The sequence below is a fragment of the Lepisma saccharinum genome, chromosome 8, assembly GCF_977018435.1.
Source record: "Lepisma saccharinum chromosome 8, izLepSacc3.1, whole genome shotgun sequence".
Lineage (NCBI taxonomy): Eukaryota > Metazoa > Arthropoda > Insecta > Zygentoma > Lepismatidae > Lepisma > Lepisma saccharinum.
The window spans coordinates 43,111,094-43,132,561 of NC_139236.1; the positions used below are offsets into that span (position 1 = coordinate 43,111,094).

Below are 21,468 nucleotides of genomic sequence, written 5' to 3' on the forward strand. Positions count from 1 at the left end.
ATACCGAAGTATGGAGTTGGCCACCTCCTGAAGAGAGACGAAGGGAGCTAGGATTAGCTGGTCCTTCAAGCTGCGCGGCAGCTGTTGCACAACGTGGGTGAAAACCTGGTTGTCGGCGATTTCTGGCAACGCAAGCCTAATCATTTTGACTTGGCGCCAGAAATATTTGTGCACTGATCTGTGCTGGGATGGGTTGTACCTTTCGTTGAGAGCCTTCGCAAGGGAAGAAGCTCTCCACCCATCCCCTTGGAAATATGAGAGGAACTGCCTTTTGAAATCGGAGTAGGACTTGAACTTCCGTTCGTTCCTCTCGTACCACTGCCCTGCCTCGTCCCGTAGACAGAACGAGATTATTTGGAGGGCATCCGCCAAATCTACCTCCAGGAGAGTGAGATCTCTCTCAAACTCCTGCACGAAATCGGAGGCCAGCCTGTTCCCCTGCCCGTTAAAGGTTGGGAGCTGTTTGAGATCAGCAAACCTAACCCTAGGTTTGCTCTTGTTCCTCCTCCGGTTCTTCCTCTTCCTCTGGCTGCGGACTTCGGCATCCGAGCTTTCGGAGTTGGACTCCGGCGAGTTACCAAGTGGGTGGTACTTGTTAGGGGGAGACACATAGCCACTACTCTGGTCAGAGCTTTCGTAACCCTTAGGTCTTCGTTTAGCTTTGTGCAAGGCATGGTGAACAGACACATTCCTTGCAGATGAGACGGGCATGGTAACTGACGTCAGTGGAAGGGCGGACTGAGTAATTCGTCTCTCCATCCCTTCCAGGCAAGCAAGAATCCTCATCAGGCTTGCATCGTCAGACCCTTTGTTGTGAGGAGGTGCGCTGCTCAGTGACTTGGCCCTCGAAAATGCATTCATTCGATCTGCGGCCTTCCGCCTGGCAGTTCGGCATTTCTTTTCTCACTTGCTCGAGAACCCTGTTCTCGATCGTGACCATGTGGTCACTGCAAGTGAGCTCTCTGCATATGTTTTCTAGGGCATCTAACCTCCCTAGAATCTGAGCTGTGGTGGTCTGATTGTCACCGCCTTGCACTTCGCTAACGAGTTCCCTCAGTTCCGAAATCTGGCTTGACACTTGTGTAAAATCCCTATCTAACCTTGACTCTAAGTCATTACACTGGATCTCTATTTGGTTAATTCTATTGGTGTTGGTAGCTACTTGCTTAGTCAACAATTCTGAGGTCTTTGTGGTGGCATTGTGGATGGAGTCCAGTCTGGCCTGGAATTCCGTCCTTACGGCTTCAAGTTTCCGATTTACTTCAGCCGATGCCTTGGCAAATTCCCTACCCTGAGCATCAATTTTCTGACCCTGCGCATCAAGTTTCTGACCCTGTGCCTCAAGTTTCTGACTAACGTTTTCAGATACTTTCGCCTGCTCCTGGAGCATTGCTACAATGAGGTCAAGTTGGGGGTTATTAAGGGAACTTGCACTACCACTGGGTGGGAACCCACGACCTGCTGGCCGTTCCAACGACCTTGATCTGGTATTCATATTTGGGGAGTGCCGGTACTGAGTCTCATAATCTTGCGATCCGCGCGGCAAGGAGACAAAAGACAAAACGGAGACCAAAGACTACTGACGGTAGATTTGGGAGTCGGATGGCTTTGTCTACGCGGCTGGTCCAGGGATACGTGCCTCCAGGTTACGTTGCCGAGTGGTAGGAAGGATGAACCTAACCTACTCACCCACCTTGGGCTTCATTGAACCCACAAAACTACCTGGCTATGCAACCTGGACGCACCTATCCCCGTGCAGCTCTACGCTGTCCTCCAGTGACCATTAACATGGAGGATGTCCCCAATAGACCAGCATCCATTCCGAGGAGTGATTGCTGGTTTATCATAGGGACTTTCAGCCTATTTATTCCGGAGCGAGAGGTACGCTTCCCGGACTTACCCGCCCAAATATGAATTGATAAATCAAGATGTTGGAAAGACACATTTAATATTCTGATGTTAACATATTTAACTATACACAAGCACTGCACAAACTTATAGGTTCGTTTTTACACTTAGAACCAACAAATAGGTAACAAAAAGCATGGTACTTACATATCCTGCATTCACCTCATCACACATGGGCCTTAAAACAAACACTTTTCACTCCAACTATAAATGGGGGAATTTCTGGTGGGTTTTCACTAAAAATATAGCGGTATCTTAAGACATATGGGTATTGGCTTGCACATGAACTGTTTCAGGGAGCTATATCACCAAGGATGGGCCTAATAATCGTGGATGTCTTTGGATGCAAAGACATCATGGTTTCCTGATGGCTCATTGCCCTCACCATGTGGTATTGAAAATTTCCGAATTTTCATGGATATTGGCTTCATGCACTTTAAGATACTTCAAGTGCTGTAATTCATCCATATTATACACTACAGGGCTGTTTCCCAGCACTTAGTGGATATTCCACATGTTAGAACACAAGGGCTTCTCCTTTGTCCTCTCTCCACTGGCCTACACTGGCCCAAAACTTGGAGCGATGTTAACTATCCTAACTATCAACACAGAGTGAAATCAAGATGGCTTCCTCACATGTTAGAAGCTATCACAGTCTCATTGTCTGGTAGCCACGCCCATGAAGCCATCTGATTGGTCCACAGCACCTTGGGTTACTTGCCTTGATCTAGTACCTAGGGAAATCCCATAGATGGCAGTCCAGTCAGGGCTAGTTCCACTGACTCTCACCAGATGGCTCTGGTGCTGTGAGACCGATTGTCTTTTGTCCAAAAACATCGATTTTTTGATGTTTTTGTGGTTTGTTTGCACATATAATTGTGACTTGGAGTTATTTTCAGGGAAAGCAAGTTAATTTGTGCTTGCACAAATGTTATCCTGAAAATATCTGTTTTAATAAAAAATTTGCATGAAAAACAACATGTGCTCTCTGAATTCTGTTTGTCCAAAAAAAGGATGTCTTTTTGATAACCCATGAATTTTGGTCTGGGGCTTATTATTTACTTAATATTTTGATGTTTTATCATACTTTTACTAATTAGGCCTAATTTCTGTTAATCTTAACATATATGGGAATGTCTATTCCTATTAATTTTACCTGAATTGAATTGGCCTTGTACTTTGGTTGGAGTGGAGTGCTTCCTGTATGTATTGGGGATGTATACCCAACCTTTGGTTGGTTATAAGACTAATTCTCTTTGGTGTAGTGGTTCTTCTGTCACGGGTGTACCACTTGCAGAGGAAGCAGCTATACTTGTGTAGCCATGTTGCATTCCCAATATCATTGCAACTATCTTGAAGTCTCCGGTTATCTTCTACTTATGCTCGTTATATTCCATGGATTTCTTCTAATATCCCTGGACCTAAAGGAAATCGGTAAGTATGGAAAATATTGGATAGATCTTGCCTAGGATAGGGACAGATAGAAGACTTGTGTTGCTGCAGCCATAAGCCTTTGGGCTTAAGAAGCTAGAGAGTTAGTTAGTTAGCTTCTAATATCTCGCAGGTTTCTTTGTGACATCAGAAGAACGTATGAACGTTCATTAAACCACTAACGTCGTTGCGATCAGTCAGTAGGTTGTCAGTTTAAAAATAGGCACGTTTGCCTAAATTTAGTAATGTTTGTGCTGGGGTGGAGATTATATTGGTCGATTCCAAGGTAATGTTTGTAGTATACTTCTTCATGATAGATCGAATCCTCTTCTTCTGCCTTACAAAGGCCAACTCTCCACAGATATTGCAGAAGCTACCTGGTTGATCTAAAACCCATTACAGGTGCACGTCAAACTACCATGCTGTTTCCCCACTTAGAAACTGCTCCTTGGAATGTTAAAACTTTAAAAGTGTGAATAGCCACGGTTCGCGTGTGTCGACCCACCCAGAGGCAGAAAAGTGAGAAGGATGATGATGATTCTACTAATTAATCCAGGAGATAAAGGGTTCCAAGCATTTTCGGAATTCCAATAATTGAATTTTTATGTGAGAGACAACTTCACATAATGTACACTTTGTGGCTAAAACTTTCCTTAGCTTTTAAAGATTTTTCTTTAACAAGGCGGGCAAAAAGTTCCAGAGAAAAGATATGCTTCTGGTATCAGTTTGTTCTCCTTTGCGACTGAATGTCTATCACACTGTTGTCGCTCACTACATGAACCTTCTTTCTACTCCCGATGATGTGACAAATCGTCACGAAAGTTTGAAGTTTTTCTACATCTGGTGAGCGTTTCCTCTCTCCTCTTTCACTTTTTATTTAGCCATTGTGGCCCTCCATCCTTTTATCCTATATATATATATATATTTTGTCGTATGCGGATTGAACTTGAATGCCAGACCTGGTTATTAAATGTTGTTCGTTATCAGTCTGTGTATTGCTTCTCTCATGTATGTCTCAAAATCATAGCCGTTCTTCGTGACTAGACTTCTTTCATTTATACCAATATGTAAGTTGTTGTACTTGTTCTGTTACTGTGTTCCTGAATTATACACTTTTGTTTGTGTTACAAATTATGTCTTATTCTTAACTCCATTTCTTGGATAATCGAAGAACTGAAAGAACCCGAAACTCAACAATGGCGACGAGGATCTTGGAAACTTAATTTGATACTTACTTCTCGTAATTCTACATATTTCTTGTGATTGTTCTTCAAGCTGTCTGTTGGAGGTAAGAATCTCTGTACACAATGCAAAAGTTGTCTCAATTTTCTGAATTCTGCAGGGAGCAGGAAAGTATTAAACAATACTTCGATAGATTCGAGCATTTCTGCAAAGCTTCAGACATTCGCAATGATAAGGCTAAACATGTTCTATTAGCAGCAATAGGGCACAGAACGTATGCTGATTTATACAATCTCATACAACCTAAATCAATATCAGAGCTCAGTCTTGCTCAAATTCAACAAACATTGATCAGCCATTATGAGCCCAAGAAGAATCTCGTACCTGAAAGGCATAAGTTTTTTCTTATTAAACAGAAAGATAATCAAAGCATTCCTGATTTCATTGTGCAAATCAAAGAGCAAGCCTCAAAATGTGATTTTGGTGATATTATTGATTCAATGTGTCGCGACGTATTTATTCTTGGTATGAGAAGTGTGCGCGTTAGAAATAGACTGTTATCAGATCCTGATTTGACCTTGGAAAAGGCAATAGATACGGCCCTGTATCTCAACGAGCTAGAATTAAATGAGGGAATTGTTAACCAAAGTCACTCAAAGAATGCTGTGAAACATTCTGAAACTCCGACTGAATTCACTTCGCAAATCCAAAACAGGTACAAGGGCAATCTTCGAATGAACATCAGACAAAATAGAACTGATACAAGGAATATTGGTAACAAATCAAACAATGATTCTGGTAAACTGTGTGCTAATTATAATTCTTTTCATCCTAACGGGAAATGCCCAGCTTTCGGGGCTACTTGCAGATATTGTAAAAAGAAAAATCATTTCTTAACTGCCTGCAAGAAGAGAGAATATAACAATTCTAACAAAAACAAATTGGTTTCTAGCACAAACATTGTGCTGAACACACGTATCAATGAAAGATCTGGGGTGTAAGGGGTACCTTCCACGTAGGCGCCCAAGGTCAACCTCACTTCCACGTAGTGCACCCTGGACTAAAGACTAACGAGGCTCTGGCGACTGGCACTATGGCCAGTATAATTTTGTGTGTGTTGTCCTGTTTCTTGTCCTTGTGTGTGCTGAGTGCCCATTTACAGCCTCAGCTTTTAACATAAGTCAGAACATTTTAAGATTTTTAATTATTCAACGTTAGAGTTGTTATTTGTAATGATAAGGGGCTGGACCCCGTATAATGTGACGGGAGCAAAATAGCCTAAGTGCTGACGCTCCCAAAATTTTAACTTCAAATTCAAATTCAATGAAAGATCTATCAATGTTCCAGCTAATTCAAAACCTACGATTGTATCTAATAATAATCACAGCAATTTCAAACATATAATCCGAGAATCATCCATTGATTATTCAGATTTTAATGTGCCGTGCATTCCCATAGATCACAAATTTGCAGATATTCAAGAACAAAAATCTAAATTTGTTGATTACAGTGCCGCTGGTATCGAATGTAACGCTCAGTGTCCAGAAATTTTCACTACTTTCGTTACTAAAGAAAGTGAATCTGTTTGGCATACACAGGGATCGTTATCGACTTACAAGTCAACAATTCTAAGATTCTATTCCTAGTGGATACAGGTTCTGTTTATACTTTAATTGACAGTAGATAATTTGAGTCTTCATTGCGAGGTTGCACTATAAACAATTTTCCTATCATCTTGAAAGCAGCAAATGGTAATAATCTTGGTGTTTTAGGAAAAGTTAATGTTGAAGTTGTATTTCAAGGAATGAAACATAACTTAGATATGATTGTTGTAAAGACAAAATTGAATCGTTCGATTATGGGTTTATCTTGGATTGATATTTTCATGCCTGAATGGCGAAACATTTTTGTTTCACATGTTCCTCAGATGGTTGCAACTACTGTTGAATCATCAGCAATAAAGGAACTGGTTGCGAATCTGAGGAAAGATTTTCCTATACCTTTTGATGGTGACATGTCCAAGTCGATCAAGCGCTTCGAGATAGACTTGCTATTGAAAGACGATGCTACACCAGTGTTCAAGAGATATTACGACGTCCCGTATTCGCTTAAGAAACCAGTCAAGGATGAATTACAGAAGTTGGTTAGTGACTGAGTCATTGAACCTATCAAATCATCATCGTGGGCTTCTCCTCTTGTTGTTGTTCGTAAGAAAAACGGTGAATTAAGGCTATGTGTGTCCTACAAGAACACTGTAAATCCGCAACTTTGGAAGATGGGACATCCGTTACCTAAAATAGAGGACCTTTTCAACAAGATGGTTGGTTGCAGTTGGTTCGTTTCATTTGACCTTCGAAGGGCTTACCTTCAGTTACGCCTATCTCTACAGGCTCAGAAGGTCCTTGTCTTCAACACGGAATTCGGGTTATTCAGACAGTTGAAGCTTCTCTTCGGAGTAAACTCTGCCAGTGCCATTTTCCAAGCCACGATGGAGCAGATTTTGATGGGTGTAGACAAGGTTTCCATTTTAGTAGGAGGAGTTACTCTTGAGGAGTGCAATGATAATGCACGAAAGGTGCTGAATCTTTTCTCCGAATATGGCGTCCACATAAATGAACAAAAGTCTGTGTTCTTTGTGCAAAATGTGAAGTATCTGGGCCATTCTCTTTCACAGGAGGGAATTCGTCCTCTGAAAGAAAACCTTGATAAAATAACTCAATGTAAGCCACCCACTAATGTTGGCGAATTGAAGTCATTCCTCGGTATGGTCACGTATTACGCTTCGTACCTGCCAAACCTAGCTGACTGTGTTGCCAATTTATATGATTTGTTGAAGAATGGGGTGCGCTGGTCATGGACAGATGTTCATCAGAAGGAATTCCAGGATGTCAAGAATCTGCTATCTAAGGACTTAGTACGTACTGTATATGATCCTTACAAAGACTTATACCTCATGTCGGATGCATCTCCTACCGCTACGGGAGCAGCCATATTGCACAAGATAAACAGAGTCCTAAAACCTATCATGTGTATGGCCGGTACTTTATCCGCTGCGGAAAGGAACTACACTCAATTGGAAAGGGAATCACTTGCATTAGTCCGTGGAGTCAAATACTTTCACAAGTATCTCATTGGACGACATTTTGTTGCGTTCACCGACTCGAAACCTTTATCTCACCTGCTGGATCCTAGAAGTAACCTGCCTGCTTTAGCTATCAGCAGAATCAACAGATGGAAGTTAGTATTGGAAGAATATGACTTCAAAACTGTTTACACGCCTCATGTTGAGTTGGCTGATGTGCTGTCTAGAATTTCTGTTGCAGACGATCCAGTTCATGATTATTATGATGATTTCGCATGTCAGTTGACAGCTGAGCCGGTTGTCCTTAATCTTATTGAATCTTCGGTGTTGACGCGCATTTCGCTGGAATCACAACATGATCCTGAGCTTTTTAAAGTCTTCGAATGTGTTCAAGGGAGATGGCCACAATTCATCGGGAGAACAAAAGGTCATCCTCTCAGAAAAATATTCGACAGGCGATATGATGTCCACATACAGAAGGAATGTATTTTCGTGGGCGAAAGACTGGTCGTACCTGAATCGTGTATCCAAAGTGTCCTAACTCTGTTGCACAAATTCCACCAGGGAACATGCAAAATGAAGGAAATAGCTCGTTCATCGTTCTTCTGGAACACGATGAACGAAGATATTGAGAGGGTCACGTCTTTATGTGACACATGTTTGCGATACAATAACAGGCCGAACGTACCGGGTACCGCATTCGAAATGTGGCCTATTGCATCGCAGCCTTTTGAGCGTGTTCATCTTGATTTCTTCCATTTCTCAGACATGAATTTCCTGTTGCTGGTTGACGCTTATTCTCATTGGATATCTGTGTGGAGAGTGAAGAATATGCAATTTGACACCATGTTTGGTTATTTAAATGAATTTTCATCATGCTTTGGATATCCGAAAACCTATGTTGCAGACAATGGCCAACCATTTGCATCTTCAGAGTTCAACTCTTATTGCTCAAAGAGGAATATCAAGCTTCTTCACTCAGCTCCGTACACCCCCCAATCAAATGGTCTAGCTGAAAGGAATGTTGGGGTGGTGAAGAACTTACTAGAAAAGAACTTTTCAAATCGTTCATGCATCACGTTGAGAGAGATGGACAAGTTCGTTCTTGAGCTTTTAGGCAGATTAAGGAATACTCCAGTACACGGGCATAGTCCAGCAGAACGTTTGCTTAAGTTTCGGCCAAGAACAGACATTTCCGCTTTTGACACGTCAAATGGTTCCAAGAATCAGCCTATTAGTCCCGTTCCGTTTATGCCGGGGGAAAAGGTACTTGTGGAACGTCACAAGAAACAATTCAGCCATGGGTCCAAGTACAAAATCGGAGAAATTGTTAAATTGATGGGCCGAAAGATGGTGAAGGTGATTGTAGATAATGACCTGATTGTTGTTCATCTCACGGGGATCAAGAAGTATCCCGACAAGGTTGGAAAAGACATCCTTGTCCGAAATCAAAGTCGATCGCGTGGAAACAACCCAGTGCTTGTTAGAGAGGAGGACTATCTCCCAGTACCTACTACTGAAGATCTAGTGGAACCTCCAAATGCGACCTGCGACAATCAACAAGTTAGGAGATCACAGAGACCAAGACGACCGCCTGACCGCTATGGGCAAACTCCATGAAATGGGAGTCTCTTCAACCAAAGGGAGGGGGGGGGGAGTGTCATATGCCGATTGAACTTGAATGCCAGACCTGGTTATTAAATGTTGTTCGTGATCAGTCTGTGTATTGCTTCTCTCATGTATGTCTCAAAATCATAGCCGTTCTTCGTGACGAGACTTCTTTCATTTATACCAATATGTAAGTTGTTGTACTTGTTCTGTTACTGTGTTCCTGAATTATACACTTTTGTTTGTGTTACAAATTATGTCTTATTCTTAACTCCATTTCTTGGATAATCGAAGAACTGAAAGAACCCGAAACTCAAAAAATATAATATATATATATATATATATCTATTGATGTATCTACTAACTTTGTCTCCAGTTGCATCACCCTGGAAGCAAACCACAATTGGAAGAGGTGTGGGAAGAACAGGATCATATGAGCCCAGAAGATTTCAACCCCAAGACATTCTTCTATCTCCATGGTGAGTATACAGCTCTCATTCACCTGATGTATTCTTGCTTTCTTTCAGACATGTTTCACATAGACAGTGTAGTATGTATTACACAAAGTCAAATTCACTTTCTCATTGTTCAAATTTATTCTGTTTATTATTTTTTTTAAAACCTTCAAGAAGAAATTAAGGTGTGTGAGTGTGTGTGTATCTTGTAGAGATGATATGCCTGGCACTGCTTCATCCTCAGCCCATAGCGAAAATGTCTGAAGTCATAAAAAATAGTGAGTTGCGGGCTCCGATAGAATCCAATCAAACTATGGTTGTTAGAAGCAACAAAATACACCTGGCATTTATTTAGAAAAAAATGCAACTGATATAAAGCAATCTAACCTACAAGATGAACAGCTATTTATTGTCAATGTAATTAATGTAGGAGTGTCCCACAGCGTGGTCATGCAATTGAAGGCATCAGACTTTTGGCTTGGGCTATGGGAGGCACACTGGTTCAATTCTCCGTGGGAGGCAGGGAGGGGTAGTGTAACAACTTTTCTCCTTAGAGTTCGCCCAGTGTATGGGACTGGTGACCACCCACCATTGTGACGAAATTCGGAAATTTCTTCCGCAAAAGGTTAATTAATTATTATTCCAGCCGAATAACATGGAATAAAGGTGTTAGCTCAGAAACTTAAATGTAAAATGCAGGAAACTGGTGTTAGCTCAAAAATGTAAAATTCAGGAAACTGGTCAGGATTTCGTTTTTGGGAGTAAGGCCAAAGGAAAGAGCAGAGAGTGGAGAATGTTAGGATAAAGAGGACAAGATTGGAACACTGTAGAATAGTGATGGGCATAATCGATTAGTTTGATTATTTTAATATTTCGAGATATTCGATCTTTTTTATCAATTATATATTATTCTGGAAACCTTTCAATCTGTCCACAGTCGATTTGTAACCAATTCATCGGTTGATTCCAATCGGTTGCACACATCGGTTATGCATTCATTCAGTTGCCGAATCGATTCCAAGGCATTTTGAGTGATTTGAGTGAGTGAAATTGTATGGTCCAAATCTACTAGATACATAAGGTTCATTTTCCTTGTAGTTGAGGAGAGAAATTAACCTAATGTGAAGATTGAATATGGATCAGAAACAGTTACAACTTTTCTTCTGAGAGTTTCCATCGTGAGGAAATTTGGGAGTTACAAGTGAGTAGCGTAACCGGTCATAGGAAACCTACAACAATAAATGCGGACTCTTCAATCTCTCAACGTTTCACTCTGTAACTGGTTGGTTGATCGCGCACCTCTGCTGACCCTCACAGACTGTTGCACCATTGGTTGTTTTAATGAAAGGGTCCTGGGTTCAGTCCCTGCTGGAGCAACGTTACACAGCAACACATTGGATCCCACTTTAAGCTGTAGGTTCAGTCCCAATCAGTCTATAGTCTGAGCATAAAATGGATCTAAAACAAACTTTGATAAATGGGGTGGAGGGATACCAGTCTTATTTTCTTTCATAAGAACCAGGTCTTTCCTCTGAAAGACTAAATTACCTCAAATTTATTTAAAACCTCAAATCAAATTTTGGGGTATAAGGGTTGACCCTTTACGAAGACACCCAAATGTCAACCTCCCTTCCACGTCTGCATTTTGCAGGGTAGGCTCCTGGACTCTCAGCCAGTGTAATACTACATGGGGCTCATGTTGTGTGCCGTCCTTGTGTTTCTGATTGGTTCTTCCATCCATTTCATCTTATCACTATTCATCCTCAGCTTCGCGATTAGCCAAAAGTGACAGAAAAGTGAATTATAATAAAGTCAATCAATCAATCAATCAAAAAATAGAACTTTGTGACAAACATACGGCTTTGTAGTTCAAGTATTTCATGCATTTACACATACATAAACGAAAAAAGGAACAATAAAAAAATATCAGTACAGTAGTTGCTTTGGAGAAATGACTTGAATGTTTTAGTCACATGATCTTGTGTGTGTGAAAATGTTCTATCGTGAAATATATAACTGATTTCACTGTAATTGGTTTTCTGTGGTAGTTGTCATTTTATACTCATTTGATATGACCGCAGTTAAGTGCCCATGTACAGTGTAGATCTTGTTGCTTCCAGATCTTGATGGAAACGGTTTTTGGGACACTGATGAAGTGAAGGCTCTTTTCCAGAAGGAACTGGATAAGATGTATGATCCTAATGCTCCTGAGGATGATATGCGGGAAAGAATAGAAGAGATGGAGAGAATGAGAGAGCACGTCTTCAATGAATCTGATACAAACAAGGATCAGCTAATCAGGTAACAAGAGAACTACCTTTATTAGTCCTTGTTTTGTGTAGAAATAACAATAAACTAAAAATATCAGTGTGTAGTAAAAGCATTAAAATAGAACACAAAGTGTACTTGACAATAGCTTGACACATTATTTTATCCAAAGAACATAATTTAAATCAGACACCACTCAGGGTGTGGGTAATATCTCTGTTCGTTCGTTGGTCAAATAAAATCGTCAAGTCAAGTTTTCACAAAGAAAAGGAAGTATATTTTACTTCTTAGCAAAATAAATATTTATGTGCGTAAATCCATTGCAGTGAAAGAAATAATAGCTTCTTACAATTCACCTTGACCACTCTTTAAAATTCCCAGCCAGAACTCTAAAACTAAAGATAGTCTTAATTTCCATGACAACAGCTCTTACAAGATATGTACATACAGGTCAGTCACTATCCTGACATTATCGGTGATAGATCTAAATATTGACTAGAACAATAAACATTTGTACAAGAAAGATAATTAGGAAAGAACAATAAACATATGTACAACAAGAAACGTAATTAAGAAAGGAGGTGTGAAGCTAAATATTTATTTTAAAGGAAATAATTTAACCACTACAGTACACCTTTCGCATTAAAATTAATGTTTTTGCTATGTCTCGCTGGGATACTGCAAAGATGTACCTAGGTAATCTCATGGTTACTGTTCATGTTTGTGGGAGATGATTGGTGTTGGTGCAGTTCCTGTTCAGAAAAAGTGACATACTTCAACTGTTCAACCTTATAAAATGTGCCACTTTATGTGAACAGGAGTGTACCAAGATGAAAAAGACCATGGCCAACTTGCAAACAATCCTTTGTTCACTCCTCTCAGCCACCACAAGTAAAAATATTACTTTTTGCTTTTGCCCAAGTGCCCCCCATATTGACATATTTATAATTTCACTCCTTGCTTTGTTGTCAAAAACTTCAATAATGTTAAATATTACAGCAGCTTTCACTGTGTACGGTTTGACCGTCATTATGATACAAACACTTAGCATAAAAGTGACGATGATGTGTTTAAAAATTGCACATATTTTGGCAATGCAGAGGCAGTTGTGCATGGCAAGCAGTTGATTGCATCACCCATGTTCCCTTAGGATTAAAATTAGATTACAGCACCAGAAGGTTTTTCTCTTCTGAGCAGTAAGTTTAATTTCAGTATGTGCTCGTTTCTTCATCGATAATCCGAACCAAAATTACTGCGACAGGATGTGCAATGTAAATATTTGTATAACAGTTTACTATTGTAGTACAATACAATACTACTCACTTCGTTGGCATTATCTTAACTAGCATTTCTGTCCATTTTTTTTCAGTTACCAGGAATTCCTTGAACAGACTAAGAAAGCTGAATTTGAACAGGACCAAGGATGGGAGGGTTTAGATCAGCAACAGGTATATACGGAAGAAGAATACAGGGAGTTTGAGAGGAGGAGACAGCAAGAAGTTCAAAGAATGATCGATCAAGGCCTGGTATGTGCTTCTTGTGTTTACCTGTATATAATAATTGGTAGCTTGTCCAGTAAATTCTTAAGGGGGAAGGGAGAATTTTTTTTTTCAGTAGTGTAGCTATTATTTTACAATCTGCTCGTATATTCAATTTTTTGTAAGCAGTGTGTGCAGAGGGAAGAGATGTGACCCCTCCCCCAACACCAACCCCTTTTTATACGAGGGTAAATAAAAAAGTAAAGGCATTTTTCACATAACATCTTTATTTCCACACAAGAACAACACTACACACACCACTTTTCTACATATGCCCCCTGCATGTCAATGCACTTTTGGTATCGTGTAATCAGCTTCTGTATCCCGTCCACGAAGAAGGTTTTTGGTTGCTCATGGAGCCACGTCTGCAGCGCCTCCTTCAAAGAACCGAAGATGTGGTAATCCAATGGTGACATATCAGGGCGTACGGAGGATGGGAAAGCAACTCAAAGCCAAGCCTGTGCACAGTGTCTACTGTTCCCTTTTCTGTACGTGCTGTTCCTCGATGGTGCATTCGTGGAGTGGTGTGTCCATACATGTGACCTTTTTGCTCCACGACACTTGACTGAATGGGGCAGTGATGGATACTCCTACTTCCACATCACGGCAAGTATACACGTGGTGACATCAGACACACCCAGTCTTCGTTTATTCCTGCGAAAACACAAAATTGCCTTTAGTTTTTTATTTACGCTCGTATATGAATTATGCATTTACATTCATGAAAATAATAAAACTGCAGATTTTTGCACTATGTTACATGCTATTTAGAGAAATAAGCAGCAATTTTACTGATACAACTATATTCCTGTATCAGCCAATACCGATAATGATGAGCATACAGTTTCCTTCAAGATTTTTTTTAAAATAAATTTTAATGTAGAAATGTTTAGAAGAGTTTGTGGTCAGTTTCAGCATTTGCATTTTTGTGAGAATCTATTGATGTCACTTTGGAGAAGGTGTGTGTCCGATGGCTGCTTTCTCTCTTATAAGTCAGCATACATTAGAATTGTTCTTTCTGTAAGATCATCCAGATATACGTCAAATAATAGAGGGCATAGAACATTTTTTTGTGACACACTATATAAAGCCACTTGTTGTCTTTTTCGTATATTTTTATTTTTAACGTGTTGCCAGTGATGTTAAATGTATTAGCTAATTTATGTAGTATGCAATGGTGATCCACTGAATCAAAAACTCTGGACAAATCAAAGTACACTACATCCAACTGACTGTGATTAGTAATGATGTTTATAGGTTAGGATTGCATAATAGACAGATTGGTAAGGCATAAGGAATTTGGAAGAAGACCATACTGTGGCGTGTTTATGTAAGGAGATGTGAATTTTGTAAGTATTATTTTTTTTTCAAGTTTGATTACCAACAGCTGGGATGCCACCGCGTTTGGATTGTCTCTGTGAATTTTTCAGTGTTCAGAACCTCTTCGGATTTGTTAGTTCATTCGTAAATGTCTTTAAAAATGTGGTGTATTTCTGTTTCGTAAGGGCATTGCTATGCTTTCAAAGTGTTTTGAAAATGTTATGTGTGTGGGGATTAGGGAAACGTTTCAACATCTGCCATGAATTTTTAAGAGGATTTTTTTTTAGATTTCATTATATTGTGTGGCACATAGTTCTGAAATAGGGCATCAGTCATGTCTGTAAACAGTTCAACAGTCTTGGTTACAGTCCCTTGAGATAGCAGATTCCAGCTGAGAGGTCAACGACCCAACAAATGCCATTTTCTTCCACAGTGGAATCTTTTGCCTGGGTAATGCAGGGGGAGAGGGTGCAGATTCAACAAGAGTGAAGTTTCATCCCAGTTTTCAGTGAAGGACAGAATGAAGTCAAGGTTTTTAGCCCTCTTGTGTGGTCTTTCCACTTCATATGTATGCTAAAAAAAAAAAAAAAACTCTCAAATAATTTATGGCTGGAAAGAGATGACATTAGAATCATAGCAATATTCTAAAAGTTTCTTTGGGCTCTGCCTATGGGGCTGATAGAAACAACCTTCAAATACTTTTCTATTATAGCTAGTACTTGCTTCTACCAATAGTATTTCAAAGTCGTGTTGTAAACTCAACCGGATGATATTGGACCACTTCTTGTTCACACACATCATAACCTCACAATGCATTTCATGATCTTCACAATTGAACTACTCTTAGAGGGGAATGTTAGAATCGAGCCATGACTCACTAAAGACATACAATCATATTCTAACTAAGTCATCATTAGTTAAATTCTGAGGCTTATTACACACACTCAAGCATCTCTGAAGCAAGTGAACGATTCTTCTGCGTACGTAGGACTCTACCAATGAATGTATGAGAGACGTGAGTGCATGGAGGGGAAACAGCCATTTGCACACTGCTTTCCTCTGCCCACTCGCTTTCTCCCCTCCTCTATGCATGACCTTTGTCTACAGATTCCTGAAATGGAGTATATTTATTTTATGGGCTCATTCTGTAGATTTTAAAAATACTATACACTTACTGTTTATAACTGAATAATCACAACAAATGTCAAAATGTCCATATTTAAATAAGATGCATATTTTTTTAAAAAAAAGGTCTGAACAGAGTAAGTTTCTAATATGAATCAGTCGGTGTTTCATTTACAAGTAATTTAGAGAAGAAATATAGTTTTAAAATACATTTCTTTCTTTTTCCTGTTGTAATCCTTCTTTACAGTGTTGATGCAATTTGGGACTGAATCATTGTGCATTCATGTTTCTTCTGTGCTGTTTTGTCGATACATATTTGAGTGGAGTATATTTGTAATGTTACAAGTTTGCACATATTTATGAGAAAAATCACATGGGACTAGGTGTTCTTTTAAAATCCAAGAAAAACTATGTATTTTGTAGACAAGTGCTTCCAATCAATATCTGAATGTTAGAAAAACATAATGGTTTAAAATTGGGGGCCTCCCTGATAGCGCATCGCCTTGTAATCAAGGGGACCTGGGTTCAATACCCTGTGGAGGCACATAGTGGTTCGGATCCCACTTTAAACTGTAGGTCCAGTCCCAATTAGCCTTACTGTGCATAAAGTGGACTTAAAACATCAAATCAATCAATCAATCATTATTCAAAATTGAAGTTAAATGTAAAAAAACATGGAATGGTGAAATTATGAGTGCCTGACGTGTGCGAGAATAACATGATAGGGACACAGTGATATATTTATAATTTAATTTTTTAAGCCACGAAAAATTGTCTTCAGTCCACACTACATGATTGCATTTACAAAATCAGAATTTATGGGTCAACAAATGATGACCATCTTTTCTTTGTGGTTTAAGAACATTTGCAGTACTACAGAGGTGATCAAGGAACAGAATTAGCATTTTTTTGGAAATAGAATTTACATGTTAAAAGCTTTTGTAATTCAGTCTTGTTTTAGTAAGTTAGTTTGTGTTCTAAACCATAAATTGTATTGAAATAATAATTTATCTTTACCTAAGACTGCAACAGGAAACGTATGTTGGAAAATCTGAGACTTGATTAGGTTAACTAACAAACTTTTTCAGCAACATGTTTTAATCAATGGGTCCCGGGTTCGATACCTGGTTGAGGCACATAGTGGTTCGGATTCCACTTTAAACTGTAGGTCCAGTCTCGATTAGCCTTACTGTGCATAAAGTGGACTTAAAGCACCAAATCAATCAATCAGCAACATGTTTCGTCTCGTGCTACATTTTGGCAATTGTATATTTCTGTCCTTGAGAACTGGGATAAATCACACACAAACAGGAACGCAACACACACACTCCAAGATAAAACTTCCGATCCATAATTTTGATAATTTTTCATCATCAGTGGAAAGTTGGGTGGGCGGACAACAAGTTGTTTAACAGTGGTGAGCATGTGCAATCACATTGAATGAAAAAAGAGCATATGCACTCTCTCAGAAACCAAGCAGGTGCTTATATACACACAAACTTTTGTTCATGTATGTATATTGATGGGTTATAAAAACATTGACATAAGTAAATAAATTCAAGTTCAACTCAAAACATGTATTTTAAATTGTGTGTTGTAGTGTAGTTTGATTTTTCTTTCTGGTTTCGAGGCAATACATGTAAATATGAACTTTTTTTTTACCTTGTATTGTTGCAAAATGAATACATGGATCCCAACACTGTTTAGTTTTATTATAGGGAAATTTTTCTTGAAAAATATTTTATCATTATTATTATTATTAAAAATACTGTATAAGATTTAGTTCACGCATGGAATGGGTGAAAGTAGTGCACTGAGTTTATGCCACTACCCTTTCCTTATCCATAATTTGGTATTGAATTTATTATATTATTTTGTGGCTTCACGTTCGTTATGTATGCAGCGTCCTTGTCTTAGAATTGTTGCATGAATAGTATCTTATTGTTGCGTGTATTTCTTATTTGCCCTTGTTCTCATGCTAGTTTTTTTGCTACTGCTTTTCAATAGTTGCCACCCCAGCCTATTTATGTCCCACCAGGAGGCATGCCTTATCCACAAGGGGGCTATGCTGGTGGACCTCAGTACCAGCAATATCCCCATCCACAGGGACAGCAAGTATGCCTATTTCTTTAGTTTTAGTCCTGTTGCATGTAGAAACTGTAATAGTGCATGTTTTTCCTGATATTTTTTGTCAATTTTCTTCTGAAAACTCGTTAATGCAGATACTTCTAGTCAAAATGTTTGTAAGTGTTCATGTGTAGCAGTAACTAGTAACTGTGGTGATATTTTTTTGATCTGTGTTTGTGTGAAAAACAAGATGATATGGGATAATCCAGTTTCACTTATCTTCTTTCTGTTGCTGTTGCTGATTAAGCATTTTTCTATACAAACCTTCTGCATCTTGTAGCCATGATCCAGATATATTTGTATCAGAAATGTCATTTCAAATTTAATTACTGATATTAAAGAGAGATTTTTGCGAAGAATCTCATGACACTCCTTCTTACGGAAGTGTAAATATCCCAGAAAATATTTTTAAAATATCATTAATTTGCACCAGTGTGTGAAAAATTGGATTTTGTGATTCAATAACAACTATTACAATATTCTGGTAATCCATGTAATGTTAACTTACAAATATTTTTTTAAAATTGAACTCTGATAGATTGATATACTTCCAGTGGATTACTTATATATTAACATTTGTTAATATCCCCAACTACTTTAAAATGTCAAACGGCCACCTATGTGGCCAATATATATTTCTTTTAAGCACACTGCCACTGAAGATCCCAGGTTCAAGTTTGCATGGGTGTGAGGGACCCTACGTCAGTTTCATCTAATCATCATTCATCCTTTCATATCAATTATGCTAAAGACGGTGAAAGCATACAAATTTAAATTATCATTGTTCAATTATTGGTATTGGCTTAGCCTTACCTGAAACACAAGAGGTGTATAATTGAAGCAAATATGAGTACCCATTCTCAAGAACTAGAAATATATCAACTTAAGAGTAGAGTACTGATTAGCACAGTAAATCAGTAGTAATTAATGCATGTAGGTGTAATAAAAATTACTTTAGTTGAAGGTAAGGGGACGTGTTGTTCTTTGAAAATGTACACAATGAATAATGCCCAATTGTGTGTTAATAAAGGACAATTATTACTAGCACGCCACCTGTAATTACAGTTATCCACAGACTAGTGATTATAAGTTACGAATAACAAGAAGTATGAGTGATACAGTTTTCTCCTACTTATCATAAAAAGTTGATAAAATATTCTGCTTGAACCATTTCAAATACCAGGAGCAAACCTGGTCTGATACCGGTACCAACATATGTAGTACAGGCATTTGTACAACTTGTAATTTTCCGCACCAAATTTGCTTATCAGGAGTGGATTCAGGCCCGTAGCCAGGATTTTGTTTCTGGAGGATTTATTTCCCTTATCGGCAGCTGCCATCTAAATGCGAACAATTTGGGGGGGGGGAGGGGTAGATGCCATGAAGATGAATGTCTCAGTATATTACAACTTATTATAAAAGATGTTTAATCCTACTAAGGAAGTAAAACTAATTACCACTATGCACAACTTAAATTAGATATTTGTATGATTTGAGTGGGAGCTTCAGCCCTCCTCTCCCCCTGGCTGTTTGCCTGAGAGGATTGCTTTATTAATCAACGATGAGTTTAATATTTTGATTGTAATAAGCAGGGAATGGATTTATATGTAAATATATATTTATGTATGAAGCTGAAATCAGTTATATTTTGTATTATCTTTGCACATCAATGCATGTAGACTCATAAAATTCAGCTTCTGTTTTCTATATTTGTACATATATTAGGTTTTGGCTCATATTTTCCATATTTTAGTTATTTTTACATATTATTGTCATATTTCAGAACATTTCTCAACATATACTCGATACTCACACAATAACTACACGTCCCCCGTATGACAGATAGACTAACTAACTAACTAACTCTCTAGCCTTCTTAAACCCGAAGGTTCATGGCTGCAGCAACACAGGCCTTCCATCTGTCCCTATCTTGAGCAAGATCTATATACTCTTTTCCATCCCTACCGATTTCCTTAAGGTCCATCTCAACGTTGTCCCTCCATCTTCGTCTTGGCCTTCCTACAGGTCTCTTACCATCAGGTTTCCCAACAAGAATCCTGTAAACTCCTCTTTCCTCTCCCATTCGTGCCACATGGCCTGCCCACCTAAGTCTTCTTGATTTAATTATTCTAATAATATCTGGACTTGAATACAAATTATGTAGTTCTAAATTATGTAACCTTCTCCACTCACCTGTCTCCTCATCCCTTTTAGGTCCAAATATTTTCCTAAGGATCTTATTTTCAAATACTCTCAATATATGACAGATAGAGTTGGGTGAATTTCTTGAGAATAACTGACAAATTTAAAATACACTCCCATTAATTCTTGCTATATTGAATGCAGTTTTAGTCAAAATAATTCCATCTTAAGAGACAACAGAAGGAAATTCAAGTTCGAACACTTTCAACAAAACTTTGTTATTCATGGTTTTGGAAACAGAAAATGAAAACTCATTTTGTGTGATTTTAGAATTAGTGTCAATGTAAGCATACTGTATTTTATGTATCTCGTGTAGTGTCTTATATTATTAAAAAGGTAAATTTTTACAATTTTAAGTCCATATTTAACTCCATATTTTGGTGAAAATAACTAAATATGTATTTACATATTTAGCACATTTTTACTACATAGAAGTCTGTTCTGTGGTAATAAGTGAAGTGACATACCAGGAGTTTCACCAAATTTGATGTACTTGTTGTTGATAATTTGTTGGACTGGTTTACGTGTATGTCTTAATGATTGTTTAACAGAAACATTCCATTTTCAGCTTTTTTTTTTCATTTCATATTTTATGTTGCTTTTCTGCTGCTTTAACCTAATTGCAATGAAGATGAATGAAGAATACATGGATACAGTGGAAACTCAATTATGCATTTTTCAGTGGCCTGTAGCCTAAGAAGTTGAAATGCTGAAAAATGTAAAGTCCATGAAATATTCCTAATTTTTTGTTGTAATTGGACCAGGGAAATTAAATGTATAATGCAGAAACATGTAAAATACAAGAACATAATATCAGGTTTCTACTGTGCACATATACACAAACACCTATGTCCATGGCAAGACTTTGAGCCTCCCCGATGGCACAGTGGTAGCGTCGTGGCCTTGTAATCAAGGGGTCTTGGGTTCGATACCCGGTGGAGGTACATAGTGGTTCGAATCCCACTTTGAACTGTAAGTCCAATCTCGATTAGCCTTTCTGTGCATAAAGTGGACTTAAAACAACAATTTTATGGTGGTACAGAAGCATTTCTAACATATTGATGAGAAGGAATGAACCACATTTGTTGTTTATCTGTGATGGGGAGGAATATGTACCATCTTGCACTTGTGAAAACTAATATAAATTTCTTCTGTGCTCAAAATTTCAAAACTAAACAAAATAAATATTGGAATCTGTTCAATTTGACTTGGACTGATACCA

At 38.5% G+C, this 21,468-nt stretch overlaps 1 protein-coding gene across 4 annotated transcripts in view; it reads left to right on the forward strand.

Moving 5' to 3' along the window:
- Nucleotides 1–21,468, forward strand: part of LOC145990968 (nucleobindin-2-like) — a 46,223-nt gene that overhangs the window by 19,903 nt on the left and 4,852 nt on the right. For 3 of the 4 annotated variants that reach the window (XM_083126555.1, XM_083126557.1, XM_083126556.1), the window contains exons 6-9: nucleotides 9,588–9,690; nucleotides 11,787–11,967; nucleotides 13,304–13,460; nucleotides 17,925–18,032. In XM_083126555.1, coding sequence (XP_082982681.1) covers nucleotides 9,588–9,690; nucleotides 11,787–11,967; nucleotides 13,304–13,460; nucleotides 17,925–18,032 — 549 coding nt within the window. The remainder of the gene's footprint in view (nucleotides 1–9,587; nucleotides 9,691–11,786; nucleotides 11,968–13,303; nucleotides 13,461–17,924; nucleotides 18,033–21,468) is intronic. The other variant, XM_083126558.1, reaches the window with a different exon arrangement.